The sequence below is a fragment of the Scyliorhinus canicula genome, chromosome 12 (assembly GCF_902713615.1).
Source record: "Scyliorhinus canicula chromosome 12, sScyCan1.1, whole genome shotgun sequence".
Classification (NCBI taxonomy): Eukaryota; Metazoa; Chordata; class Chondrichthyes; order Carcharhiniformes; family Scyliorhinidae; genus Scyliorhinus; species Scyliorhinus canicula.
Window position 1 is genome coordinate 122130634 of NC_052157.1, and position 15391 is coordinate 122146024.

General features: G+C 45.0%; 1 protein-coding gene across 1 annotated transcript in view; it reads right to left on the minus strand.

The window, feature by feature from the left end:
- Nucleotides 1-4303: 4303 nt before the first annotated feature.
- Nucleotides 4304-15391, minus strand: part of hsf5 (heat shock transcription factor family member 5) — a 141060-nt gene continuing 129972 nt past the window's right edge. Inside the window, 1 exon segment of the mRNA XM_038813971.1 lies at nucleotides 4304-5414. Coding sequence (XP_038669899.1) covers nucleotides 5305-5414 — 110 coding nt within the window. The 3' untranslated portion in view covers nucleotides 4304-5304.

Genomic DNA, 15391 nt, shown 5'->3' on the forward strand with positions numbered 1-15391 from the left:
TGCATATGGGCACTTCCATTGTTTCAGGACCCCTGCCCCCCGGGAACCCCATCGTTTGACACCAGCGACGACCAGCCACGACTCACCTCGATCACGATGGACCAGTCTCGCCCGCACAATCTAGCCACCGCCTCGACAAGCGTGAAGATCGACGGGCATGCGACCTCTTGCCTGCTGGACTCCGGGAGCATCGAAAGCTTCATCCATCCAGATACGATAAGGCGCTGCTCCCTCGTGGTACACCCCGCCAATCAAAGAATCTCCCTGGCCTCCGGATCCCACTCCGTGGCAATCCGGGGGTATTGTATAGTCACGCTCACGGTCCAGGGCGTAGAATTCAGCGGCTTCCGCCTCTATGTCCTCCCCAACCTCTGCGCTGCCCTGCTACTCGGCCTGGAATTCCAGTGTAACCTCCAGAGCCTAACCTTGAAATTCGGTGGGCCCCTACCATCCCCTACTGTGTGCGGCCTCGCTACCCTAAAGGTCGACCCACCTTCCCTATTCGCAAATCTAACCCCGGATTGCAAACTCGTTGCCGAGGAGCAGACGGTACAGCACCCAGGACAGGACCTTCATCAGGTCCGAGGTCCAGCAGCTGCTTCGGGAAGGCATCAACGAAGCCAGCAACAGCCCCTGGAGAGCCCAAGTGGTAGTGGTGAAAACTGGGGAGAAACACAGAATGGTCGTGGACTACAGCCAGACCATCAATAGGTACACACAGCTCGATGCGCACCCCCTCCCACGCATATCTGATATGGTCAATCAGATTGCGCAGTACCGGGTTTTCTCAACTGTAGAACTCAAATCTGCCCACCACCCGCTCCCCATCCGTAAGGCGGACCACCCACTTACTGCCTTCGAGGCAGACGGCCGCCTCTACCACTTTCTCAGGGTTCCCTTCGGCGTCACCAATGGGGTCTCGGTCTTCCAAAGGAAGATGGACCGAATGGTCGACCGGTACGGATTGCGGGCCACCTTCCCATACCTAGACAATGTCACCATCTGCGGCCACGATCAGCAGGACCACGATGCCAACTTTGCCAAATTTCTCCACACCGCCACTCTCCTAAACCTCACCTATAACAAGGAGAAGTGCGTATTCAGCATGAAACGCTCAGCTTTCCTCAGCTATGTGGTCCAGAACGGAGTTCTGGGACCCGTTCCCGACCGCATGCGCCCCCTCATGGAGCTCCCCCTCCCCCACTGCCCCAAGGCCCTCTAACACTGCCTGGGGTTCTTTTCATACTACGCCCAGTGGGTCCCAAACTGTGCAAACAAGGCCCGCCCACTCATCCAGTCCACCCTTTTCCCCTTGATGGCCGAGGCTCAACATGCCTTCAACCGCATTAGAGCCGTCATGGCCAAGGCCACGATGCACGCAGTTGACGAGACGCTGCTCTTTCAAGTGAAGAGCGAAGCATCAGACATCGCCCTAGCCACCACGCTCAATCAGGCAGGAAGGCCCGTGGCATTCTTTTCCCACACCCTTCATGCCTCCGAAATTCGGCACTCCTCCATCGAAAAAGAGACCCAAGCCATCGTTGAAGCTGTGCGGCATTGGAGGCATTACCTGGCCGGCAGGAGATTCACTCTCCTCACTGACCAACAGTCGGTAGCCTTCATGTTCAATTACACACAATGGGGCAAGATCAAAAATGATAAAATCTTGAGGTGGAGGATCGAACTCTCCACCTACAACTACGAGATTTTGTATCGCCCCGGCAAGGTCAACGAGCCCCCAGATGCCCTACCCGAGCTACATGTGCCAGCGCACAAGTAGACCGACTCTGGACCGTGCACGACAACCTTTGTCACCCGGGAGTCACACGGTTGTACCATTTCATAAAGGCCCGCAATCTGCCCTACTCCATCGAGGAAGTCAGGGCAATCACCGGAGACTGCCAGGTCTCACCGCGTGCACCTGGTGAAGGCCTCCCGCCCCTTTGAACGCCTCTGCGTGGATTTCAAAGGGCCCCTCCCCTCCACCGACCGTAACACGTATTTCCTCAGTGTGGTCGATGAGTACTCCAGATTCCCCTTCGTCATCCCATGCCCCGACATGACATCTGCCACTGTCATCAAAGTCCTCAACACAATCTTCGCTCTGTTCGGCTTCCCAACCTACATCCACAGTGACAGGGGATCCTCATTCGTGAGTGATGAGATCAGTTCCTGCTCAGCAGGGGTATCGCCTGCAGCAGGACGTCCAGCTATAACCCCCGGGGAAACGGGCAGGTAGAGAGGGAGAATGGGACGGTCTGGAGGGCCGTCCAACTGGCCTTACAGTCCAGAAATCTCCCGGCCTCCCGCTGGCAGGAGGTCCTCCCCGATGCACTGCACTCCACTCGGTCGCTACTATGCACTGCCACATCTCATGAACGTCTCTTTGCCTTCCCCAGGAAGTCCACATCCGGCGTATCGCTCCCGACTTGGCTCGCAGCTCCAGGACCCGTACTCCTCCGTACGCACGTCTGACTCCACAAGGCAGGCCCGTTGGTTGAAAGAGTGCAGTTACTCCAGGCTAACCCCCAGTATGCCTACGTAGCGTACCCCGACGGCCGCTAGGATACTGTCTCCCTCAGGGATCTGGCACCAGCACACACACACACCCCTCCGGCCCGGCTCCACCCCCCCCCCCCCCCCCAGGACCATCTGTCCTCCCCCTGCCCACGCCAGAGGATGAAGAGGATTTCGGCACGCTCCCAGAGTCACCGAGGACCAGACCAACACCGGAATCGCCACCACCACTGCGTCACTCCCAACGTCACATCAAGGCCCTGGACCGGCTAAATCTATAATTGGTTCGGGACTATCAAACCACTTTGTACTGGACTTCAAAAATAAATTTTTTTTCTCGCTTCTTTATATTAAACTTGCTCTGTATATAGTTCTCCACCACCCCCGCCAGATTCAATTTTAACAGGGAGTGAATGTGATAATCACCACTGTTGTACATATTAGAAGATATGTGGTAAGACACTGTACAACAGGTACGGGGGTAGTCCCTGCCTGCTGGCTCCGCCCAGTAGGCGGAGTATAAATGTGCACTCCCCGTAGGAGCTGTAGGAGGCCACACATCTTAGAGTAATAAAGCCTCAGTTATATTCAATCTCGTCTCAGTGTAATTGATCGTGCATCATAAGGAATGCTTGAAATTGAAACATGTTTACTCCCAAACAGGAGCAGGTGTTAGTTGAACTGCTAGCGATGAAATGCTTGTAGCCTTTTTACTGAATGCTAGCAGCCATTTCAAGTGACAATTAACTGTTCTGGCTTAAGCTCCTTTGCCAAAATGGTGTATTGTACTAAATGTGGGCTAAACCAATATTTCAGCTCAAGACCTCCACCTTCTCTCTACCTTTTTGTGTCTGAAGTATTTAGCGAAAATCACCATTAGAATTTATTGGTCAAATATTATCCTGTTGTAACCTGGCAGAATGAATTGACGGATGACTTGATGAATTTATAATGAAAAGCGGAAAAGGTACAAAGTGAACCAGTAAAACATTATTTTTTAATATGCTGTTAATTACATAGTAGATTAAATACTGTACAATATATGGGAAAACTACATTCTAGAAATAGCATACATTGGACATAGAATTTTTTATATTAAATAGACCATAAAATGAAAGAAACCATCACATAAAAACAGTACAATTTTTAAAGCAGGAATTGAAAAAGTAATGCCCAACCCAGATGGTTCTGTTTTTCATCATTACTGTTCATGGTTCATAGAAAAAGCAGTTATCCTGTTTTGCATTAATATTTTTCATGCATGTGCACTGCCTGGTAGAGGTGAGAGAAGACAATGTTGGAAAGCCAAACATTTAATTATTTGCTCCGAGTGATCATTAGAAATAAATTTGCTCACAAAAGGCAATCAGCAGGAAAAAAGAAAGGCACAAGCTAGATTTTCATCTCCCTGGCTATAAACGAATGAAATATCTAACCAAGAATCTATGGTCAAGAGGTGAAATTTCCATGTAACCAGCTGCGATTTGTATCGCGCAGCTTCAGACTGTGGTTAAGTTTGTGAGCAACCCATTGCTTCTTAATTCCAAACTTCTCAATGCAAACCAGAAACGCTTGTATATGAAATGTCATTACATGATAATGGTGTTGCTGCTGAGAAAGTATCCAGTTGTGTAATACTGTAAAATCATTTAACTCAGGACTATTTCAGTTTTTCAGAACTCACAGCTAAAAATAATTGTATGTGAAAGCTGTACTTCCTTTCCTCCTCCAAATATTAGTTTATATAATTTTAAATATAATTATATTACTAAAATTATTTCTAATGACAAACTGTGCTTTATAATAAAACTGTCAGGCAGGATAAGTTCACTGCAATTTGCAAATGAAATATTTTTGTAACTATATTTATGGAAAAAATAAAATTTACTTAACGATGAAATTTCAATTAATAAATTTTTATTTTTTTCTCTACTTTACATTTTATGTATTTTAATTCATATAAGGTTCAGCAAATTATAAATTCACTTTTAATGTGAGAACTGCTTTGCCCAGAGGCTCTGCCAATGTTGCTCTGTAACCAGTTAATTGGCGGATTCAGAAGTGATAGAGTTTGACTCTCCCTTATGATTATGTAATTACATTTTAAAACAAACTTCCGAGAATGCAAGATACATAAATACTTCCAATGCACTTCTGGCATAACTCAAATACAGTACACATTACCCTGGCAATACATTCAGAAGAGAAGAGTAGGTATATTTGACTCAGTGTTGCATTTTCATTGCTCATTCTATTATGGCCTGATTGAGATTACTCAATACGTACTTTAGTTGAGATTACTTTTATGCTGACCAGAAATCGCAATGAAATGGCATCAATTCCTATTTAAGATACACATATTTAATTTTTTGCGCGAAGCTATTTAAACTGATGGACAGAGAAAACTATGTAATTTACATTGATAACAAAATATTGAAGACAAATCAAATCCTCTGTTCAGTTTCTGGGTGCACTTTACTTGACTAGAAAGCCGGATTTGAGAAAACTGGACACTTACAGTGTAAACAAGTTAGACATTGTTTTTCAACTTAAACTACAAAGAATAATTGAGTTAATGTAATATTAAAATGCGGTGTTTGAAGAGTTTAAATAAGTATAATTTCTGCACTATTTAACAGTTCTTTCAAATATTAGCTCAAAATATATTATAAAGTTTCTGAAATAATGCAAGAAACAAAATTATAAATCATAAAGCAGATATTAAGTGCTAGTATTTTAATATAGGGCGACTTTCTGGCTATTTGAAGTGGCTGAAGAGCAAAATAGTTACGGTGAGAGTTGGGGAGAATGATTGGTTTCTGTCTCCCAAACACACATGTCCTCCTCCTTTTGAAAGTGATCCTGGTTACATGCCACATCTACTAGAAGATGAAGATCTAGAAAAAAAAATCCTAGTTATTAAATTGTACAGAAGTGTCAAAATGTTTAGTCATCATTTTGATACTCATACGACTTTATCTGTACTATTTTTGCAAAATTTTACATTGGTTTACATATTGCTTTAGATGTTCATTTTACTTTAATCGCGTTTGCGTGATTATCCACTGATATAATAAAATTCTTGGCATAAGTTTATACACTACTGCAATAATTTTCATGCTTCAGATTCAGACAACGTGATCTTGAAAAGAAAAACAGGATGGCAAAAGTGCTTATGAGCATTCTGCCTTGATCAGCATTTGTTATTATTCAGATTCACATAATCTGTGTCAAATATGGCTTAGTTGTAGGAGACATAGGGTGATGGCTGCTTTAGTGATTGGAAACCAGTGTCCAGTGGCGTATCACAGGGATTTGTGCTGGGTCCTCTTGTATTTGTTATTTATGTAAACGACATAGATGACTATGTGGGGGGGAAGATCAACAAGTTAGCAGATACCACAAACATTGGCTGGGTGGTTAATAGTGAGGTTGAGTGTCTTGGGTTACAGGAAGATAAAGTAAAGTCGCCATAGTCCAGATGACAATTGGCTGCTTCTCTCCTAAGGAGAGCTTACTGGTGGTGATTTCACCAGAGGATCACCACCCCTCAGGGCCAAGGTTGAGAAGGTGCGGCCTTCATATATACCTCAGCTGGTTTAGGAATTGAATCCACACTGTTGGCCTTGCTCTGCAACACAAACCAGCTTTCCAGTTAACTGAGCTAAACGATGGATTGGTCAAATGGGCAGAAAATTGGCAGATGGAATTTAACCCTGAAAAGTGTGAGGTGATTCACTTTGGAAGGAGAAACTTGACAAGGTATTCAATGAATGGCATGACACTGGGTAGTTTCGAGCAATGAAGGGACATTGGCGTGTTTGTCTATAGATATCTGAAGATGGGAGGACAAGTTAAAAGGGTGGTGAAAAAGGCAAATGGGGCACTTGCCGTTATCAATCGAGGCATAGATTACAAAAGCAGGGAGGTCATGTTGGAGTTGTATAAAACTTTGGTAGGGCCACAGCTGGGGTACTGTGTACAATTCTGGTCGCCATATTATAGGAAAGATGTGATTGCACCGGAGGAAGCAGAGGAGATTCACCAGGATGTTGCCTGAGATGGAACATTTAAGTTATGAAGAGAGGTTGGATAGGCTTGGGTTGTTTTCGTTGGAGCAGAGAAGACTGCAAGGTGACCTGACCAAAGTGTACAAGATTATGAGGGGCATGGATAGGGTGGATAGGGAGCAACTGTTCTCCTTAGTTGAAGGGTCAGTTACAAGGGGAAACAAGTTGAAGGTGAGAGGCAGGAGGTTTGGAGGGATGTGGGGAAAAACCTTTTTATCCAGAGGGTGGTGATGGTCTGGAATGCACTGGAGTGGGTGGGTGCTAGTGGCGGGTTGCATCAGATTCTTTAAAAAGTACCTGGATGAGCACTTGGCACGCCATGACATACAAGGCTATGGGCCAAGTGCTGGCAAATGGGATTAGGTAGGTAGGTCAGGTGTATTTCATGTTTCAGTGCAGGCTCGATGGACTGAAGGGCTTCTTCTGAACTGTATTATTCTGTGATCCTGAGTAATCCAATTTTAAATGACTGAAAACGATAATAATATTAATCACTTATTGTCACAAGTAGGCTTCAACAAAGTTACTGCGAAAAGCCCTTAGTCGCCACATTCCAGCGCCTGTTCGGGGAGGCTGGTACGGGAATTGAACCCGTGCTACTGAATGTGTTCTGCATTACAAGCCATCGATTTAGCCCACTGTGCTAAACCAGCCATTTCTATAAAAGTTACAAAACTATCTTCTACGTATATTGGGGTACAGTAGTCGGTTTCTTAGCAAATTAAAAATTTACTATCAGAACATTTTAAAATATACTTATTAATGTCCTTCTGCCTCCAAAAATACAACTTAATTATTAAAACCTCCTCAAAGGTCTCCAAAAGGGTGCAATTAGCAGAATTTTCCAAAGTCCATGGAGCATGCCCAGTTTTGTGCAAGAACACCAATTTCCATTTTAAATTATGTGATCATTTCTGGTGGTCTGCCAATTTTGGGTGAATTATGATGAATGACAGCACAATCAATCTATGACAAGAATGAGAAAATTGTCTGCAACTTTAAGACAATTTGTTTTTCTCTTGCTCATTAGCACAGGGCTAAATAGCTGGCTTTTAAAGCAGACCAAGGCAGGCCAGCAGCACAGATCAATTCCCGTACCAGCCTCCCCGAACAGGCGGCGGAATGTGGCGACTAGGGGCTTTTCACAGTAACTTCATTTGAAGCCTACTTGTGACAATAAGTGATTTTCAGTTCATTAACACTTATTTAAAATTCTGAGTAGAAATGCAGATTTTGTTAAGTGGATGCATTAATCCCTGATCGGATAAACTGAACATATCCTGACTTTCCAAAAATAAATTGCTTTATCATATTCTGTGTCCAGTTTCTTTGTGTCTTTCTCATGGATGGTTTGCTCAGCAGCAAGGGTATCTCACTTGACACTTTGGGTGGGATTTTCCGGTTCCCCAGCCGTACGTTTCTCAGCTGTGCACTGTTCGCTGGATGCAGGATTCTCTCTTCCCACCACTTTTCAACAGGATTTCCCATTGAAGCCACCCCACACCGCTGGAAACCCATGGACGGGGGTGGATTGTCAGCGGGAAAGAGAATCCCAATGGTCGGTGAATTCCGGCCTACGTCTAACAAAGTGGCTTACTCCAGATATTTTGCATGGAATCACGATTCTTATCAGTGACCTCAATGTGTTGTCACCCCTGAACCAAGTAGATGTTTCATATTCCCTGACCTTACTTTCGATCCTCACTACAGATTGGATCCAAATAACATTTTAAGAAATCTTTCCACACTGCTAAGGTGCACCCACTATCGAACATGGTACAATTCATTAAATGTGAGTAATAAACACATTACAGGACTAAAGCTTGCTGTGACTAGTACAATTCCCTCAGATTAATCATCAGAAATTCAACTTCTAAATTCTCTATCATATGTTGCTTTTGAAAACCCTGGGCGCGATTCTCCGAGGCCGCGCCGGTTGGGAAAAGCGCCGGCCATGCCATTTTATCGCGCGACGCCGGTCCAATGCCGTCCCGCCATTCTCCCAACCGGCGAGAATGGCCCCATTGAGTTCTGCGCCGCTCCAGCCGGAGAATCACCTGAGACACTCACAACAGCGATTCCCCGGTACCCCCGCTATTCTCCGGCCTGGATGGGCTGAGCGGCCGCCCCAACACGACAGGTTCCCGCCGGCGCCGTCCACACCTGGTCGCTGCCGGCAGGAACTGTGCGGGAAAGCTGGGGGGCGGCCTGTCGGGGGGGGGGGGGGGGGGGGGGGGGTGGAAGGGAAGGGGGGTCACTCCACCGATCGGCGGGCCGACCTCTCTAAAGGAGGACCTCCTTTCCTCAGCCGCTCCGCAAGATCCATCCGCCATCTTCTTGCGGAGCGGCCTCGGGGAGGACGGCAACCGCGCATGCGCGGGTCACTTCATTTACGCGACGCCAGCCGCGTCATTTACGCGGCGGTGCTTTTTACGCGGCGCCAAGGCCCAGCGCGTGTAAAATACGTGACGCCGCTCCTAGCCCCGGGAGAATAGGGGGCTGGGAGGGGGCTCCGGAGTGAAACACTCCAGTTTTCACTCTGCCGTCGGCACTTAGACTCCCGTTGGGAGAATCCCGCCCCCTACTCTTACACTTTGGGTGGTTCACTGTATAATATTTTGAATGACATCAGTAGCACCTGTTAACTGTTCGCCGGAAATTCCTGGGTTCATTTGTATATTAGTGCTACTCAAATCCTGTCATATGTGCTAAACATGCCTTCATCCTCATTCCTTCCAACTGTAACTCTTCTTGGTATCTGAACAATCTCAAAATTCCAATCATGGGAGTCATCCATCCTTTGTGAAATCACAGAATGTCACATTTGCACCATTAAGCATGACTGCTTCACCAGAATTTGTTTTTTAAAAAGCAGTAGACATTTAATCCAAATGTGTCTTTTTCTGAGGACTGAGCACCAGTTAAGACCAGGAGCCGCTCCATATGCAACACCTTAGCACGATACAACAATTCGAATGTAAGCATTTGGAACAAGGAATCTTCAAATTAAATTTCTGCAATCTTTTAAAGTCCATGGATATATTCTGGATGACCATCCATGTTTCAAAATTTATCCAAGTCTGACCATGACTTGGAGGCAGCTAAAGGAACATCTTTCTTGTAAGTTTCATCCATGAAACTTAATAGAAGATCCAATCTTCATCAGTGTCTAACTGACAGGCATCCAGCACAAAATACTTTGCATTCAATTTTACTTTTTTTGGAAACAACAATGCCAATGCCATACCTCGATTTCTCGTTGATGAGGACATAATCCATGTCCATATATCCAATTCATTTTTTCCACTGTTTATAAGGTTTAGACTCCGAGAACATCAATGTCTTACACTGACAATTCGCACTTACGTTCTGACATTATTTAGGGTGGCACGGTAGCTCATTGGTTAGCACTGTTGCTTCACAGAACCAGGGCTCAATTCCCGGCTTGGGTCACTCATTGTGCGGAGCCTGCACGTTCTCCCCGTGTCTGTGTGGGTTTTCTCCACGTTCTCCGCTTTCCTCCCACAAGTTCCGAAAGATGTGCTTGTTGGGTGAATTGGACATTCTGAATTCTCCCTCAGTGTACCCGAACAGGCGCCATAGTGTGGTGACTAGGGGATTTTCACAGTAACTTCATTGCAGTGTTAACATAAGCCTACTTGTGACACTATATTATTATTCTTACAAACATAACTCAGATTACAATCTACTGTCTGAAAATGTTTTCTTTCTTAGTTTCTAACTTTCATCGTTAGGCAATCATTTTCTGCTACCATGTTAATTCATTCAGAAACTGGGAACTTGACGTCCATCTTTTACTTAATTCTGAATTCATTTACATGATGAAACATACATCTGACTGTCTCCTCCTGAACCAACATAGTATCCAAGAAGCCTCTCCTTATACTTGTTTTAATAAAGCAACTATAAATAAATTAATAGAGAAATGAAAAGGGTGACAGCCCCTAGTGGAGCACTGTAACAAAAAGCTATCAAAATGACAAAGGAAACTTAAAAAATCAAACCACATTATCAAAATCATTAGCAGGGTGATGATGTACCAAGCCTCTGTGGCGCTCAACAGTTATAGGAGGCCTGAAGCATTTTGGTGAGCACCGGATCATAGAATTTACAGTGCAGAAAGAGCCCATCGAGTCTACACCAGCCCTTGGAAAGAGCATCCCTCCCAAGCCCCCACCTCCACCCTATCCCCACCCAACCTTTTTGGACACTAAGGGCAGGTTAGAATGGCCAATCCACCTAACCTGCATATCTGTGGACTGTGAGAGGAAACTGGAGCACTCAGAAGAAATCCACGCAGGGACGGGGAGAACTTGCAGACTCCGCACAGACAGTGACCCAGGCCGGGAGTTGAACCTAGGATCCAGGAGCTGTGAAGCAGCTGTGCTAACCACTGTGCAACCAATGCTCCCTCTCCAAGGCCACCTGGCTGTAAACATAGCCATGGTACAATGGCAATCCCTCTCCTTGTATGGGCTCAAGGTACTTAATCAATCAATGTCTTTCACCTGTGCATCCTTAATCTTAATAATACAATTAACATATTATTAGCCCCTGCATTAGTACACTAATCAGGTTTTTCTACAGAGATTGCAACAATAAGAAATTCATTATTTGTGCGAATAACTGATAACACCTCGCACTCATTGTAAGCCTCTGGTCTGGAGTGCTCACTGGTGTGGGTACGGCAGGCTTTCTCTTCTGGCCGTGAACAGAAGGAAACAGAAAACAGAGACAGATGGAGACAGAAGCAGCCAGTCACATTTTAACCATATAATTGTGGTAGTCTTAGACTTCTACTCAAAATGCAAACCTTGCCAGTGAAGAGACCATAAAATAGCTGGTCAAAGCCGGCATTGTGAACGCTGAACTATTTTCAATTTTGGGCCTCATTTGGCTATGGCACCAAAGTACTGGGAGGAGGTTTGCGCACGGCAATCGTCAGCAGTGTGTTGACTTTTCAGGCACACAAGAAGAAAAAAACGTTTTTTTGAGTGGCCTTGAGCAGTTCCCTTAATAACCACTGGATGTCACTTGACACAAATAGGTGTAGGACTTTGCTTGCAATTTCCTCTATGAAACAAGTGTTTGCTCTTTTTACAGTCCCACTTTAAAAGGAGGGCCTTGCTATGAATGGAGTAGCTGAGGTTAGTTGCCTCTTTTAAGTTGAATAACTGAAAGTTGGAAACTCCTTCTTGCTACAAGGACAGTTAGGCCCACCAATGGTTTGGTTTTAAACAATGTCTCAAGGCCACCTTTTTGCAAAATAATAGTTTACAGCTCTTGGCATCAAGTCTCATCTTACTATCGATTCATGTTTCAGTGTGAAAATTGCTTAAAATCTCATTGATCTATGGTCTAAGTCTCTGCGGGACGTGGTCAGAATTCCTGCCCAAACCAATGAGATCATAGTTATACATTAAAATGAAGATCCTATGACATATTCAGAGCCCAAACACCATTTCCAACTGATAAAATGCTGCCACTAGAATTCTTAAACTTGTCAATGATTTGCTCCCAGTTCACAGTTGTTTTGAACACCAAAATTGGTTTTCCAATGGAAGCTTAAGGGGGTATTGGAAAAGCTTTATTTCTGAATTTGGACATCCTTTTGTCAATTCAATCTGGCCAAAGGAATAAGAGAAAAGGGCAGTAGCAAATGATAGAAGGAATACAGTGAGTTGCATCTCCAAAAAGGCTAGAGAGGAGCCTGCTTTCGCAGAGGAAAAAGCTAAAAGAACACTGCAGAACTTGAAATAATTTTATTGGTTATTACAAATGTCTATAAACCGATTATTGCTGAAGTATAAGTCCATAATGCCTTTCCTAATTGCTCTTTTACCTGCTTCAAAATGGGAGAGGGAAGGGTGCTGAACCTCAACGAAGGATTTTTGAGTTACCTGTGACTTGTGATCTCTAACAGTTTGGGCTTGAGAGGGATCAAACAGCTTGACGCATTTAGAAGGCTACAGGGGCAGTCTGAGATAGCTAACTACCTGATGGAGACCCAGAGGCTGCACAGCACTAGTAACAGCATTATTGAAAATACTACTATCAGTTTTACAAACTCCTGCAAGTAGGGCTCAGCTGACAGCATCTACTGAGCTGATTACAAGCTCTGTAATTAACTGCATGGTGCTAATGTAATGCAGTAGGACCCAACTCAAGTTGTACTCAATGCTTCAATGTCCAACATGTGGCAGTAACTCCTTGGTAAGTTATCCAACACATTAAACAATTGCTGGTATGGAGAAAACATTTTCTTTTGAAGGCTGGTCCTAATGCTGAATCTCTCGCCTCATAGTTAAGAATCCACTAGGGAGTAATGACCATAGTATGGCAGAATTCAAGATTCAGTTTGGGGATGAGAAAGCGGAGACGCGCACTAGTGTTCTGGAATTAAACAAAGGAAATTACATAGGCACGAGGACAGATTTTGCCAGAGTAAATTGGGCAGGAAGGCTAAAAGGTAGGACAGCTACCAGCCATACCAGCCCCCCACCCCCCCGAACAGGCGCTGGAATGTGGCGACTAGGGGCTTTTCACAGTAACTTTATTTGAAGCCTACTTGTGGCAATAAGCGATTTTCATTTCATTTTCAGCTGACGAGCAGTGGCAATTGTTTAAGGAGATACTCAATTCCTCACAACTAAAATATATCCCAATGAGGAAGAAAGATGGGAAGAGGGGTAAGAAACATCCACAGCTAAACAAGGAGGTCAAGGGCATCATAAAGACAAAACTAAGGTATATCATATTGAAAGGCCAGTGGCAGGCTGGAAGATTGGAAAACTTTCAAACACAAATAATGGGATACTAAAAAAGTAATAAAAAGAGCTAAAGTCAATTACAAAAAAGAACTTGCACAGAATATCAAAAAGGATAGTAAAAGCTTCTACAGGTACATAAAAGAGAAGAGCGTCGCTAAGGTCAATGTTGATCCCTTGGAAGATGAAACCAATGAGTTAATAGTGAGAAACACAGCAATGGCAAAGATGCTAAATCAATACTTTGCCTCAGTTTTCACGGTGGAGGACACTAGTACTATTCCCATAGGAACGGGCAATTCAGTGGTAATAGTACGGATGGAACTTGGAATAATCAGTGTCAATAAGGAAATGGTACTCAACAAACTCTTAGGATTGAGGGCAGATAAGTCCCCTGGGCCTGATGGCCAACATCCTAGGGTGTTGAAGGAAGTGGCAGCAGAGATAGTGGATCCATTGGTTATAATATTCCAAAATTCCCTGGACATGCGAAAGGTTCCAGTGGTTTGGAAAAATGCTAATGTAGCACCCTTATTCAAAAAGGGAGGGAGGCAGTATGTGGGAAATTATAGACCAATTAGTTTAACATCTGTTGTTGGAAAATTGTCAGAATCAATTATCAAGGACATAATATCAGGACATTTGGAAAGCCAAAGCGCTATCCATCAGAGTCAGCATGGTTTTATGAAGGGTAAATCATGTTTGACTAATTTGATAGAGTTCTTAGAAGATGTAACAAGAGGGACAGCACGGTGGCACAGTGTCGAGATCCCAGGTCGATCCCGGCTCTGGGTCACTGGCCGTGTGGAGTTTTCACATTCTCCCTGTGTTTGCGTGAGTTTCGCCCCCACAACCCAAAGATGTGCCGGGGAGGTGGATTGGCCACACTAAATTGCCCCTTAATTGGAAAAAATGAATTAGGTACTCTAAATTAACAAAAAAGTGGACTCTGTGTACCACGTTTAACTTCATTAAGCTTAGCCTTGCGCATGTGGAGGTGGAGTTGACCCTGTGCAATGTTTCGCTCCAGAGTCCCCACCCTTTTTCAAACCCCAAGTCCTCTTCCCATTTCTCCCTTGTCTCGTCCAGTTGGGTGTTGGCCCCCCTCAGCAGTCGGCCGTACATGTCACCACAGTTCCCTTTCCCTAAGATGTCCGCATCCAGCAGGTCCTCCAGCAGTGATCGTTGTGGCGGTTGTGGGTACATCCTTGTTTCTCTTCGTTGGAAGTTTTAAATTTGTAGGTACCTAGGTTAATTTCCCCGTCAGCTGGAATCTTTCTGACAACTCTGAGCATTGTTAATCTGTTGTTGGTGTAAAAATCCCTAACTGTCAGCGTCCCCCCATCCTGTCTCTACCTTTTGAAAGTGGCGCCCATAGTCGCCGGCGTGAACCTGTAGTTGTTGCAGATGGGGGTGTCTTTCAGGTCCTTGGGATCGATACAAATGCGCAGTTCTCCAGAGGGCTTCTTGACACAGACCATTGAGCTGACCCAGTCAGTTGGTTCCGTCACCTTGGATATTACACCCTGATCTTGGAACTCCTGCAGCTGCGCCTTTAGATGGTCCTTTAGAGGTGCCGGCACCCAGCGTGGCGCATGGATTACAGGCGTGGCATCAGGCCTGAGCAAAATTTTATAGCGGTAGGACAGCGTGCCCATCCCACTGAACACATCTGGGTATTGCAATAGTAGCTCATCAATGTCGGCCTGAAGAGTGGTGCTGGCAGAGGACATGGCATGTACACGCTGGACGAGATGGAGTAGCTTGCATGCATGGGCACCAAGCAGAGGAGCCTTGCCGGGCTTGACGATCTCAAACCGCAAAGTGGCCTTGATGGCCTTGTTAGACACATGCAGGTGACAGGACCCTAACTCAGTGATGGCATTGCCATTGTAGTCAAGCAGCTGGCAGGCTGGCGGAAGAATTGTTGGCTGCCTTTGGATACGAGCAAGATCTGCTTGGGAGATTAGATTGGCCGAAGCACCGGTGTCCAGCTTGAACCGGATGCTACAATGG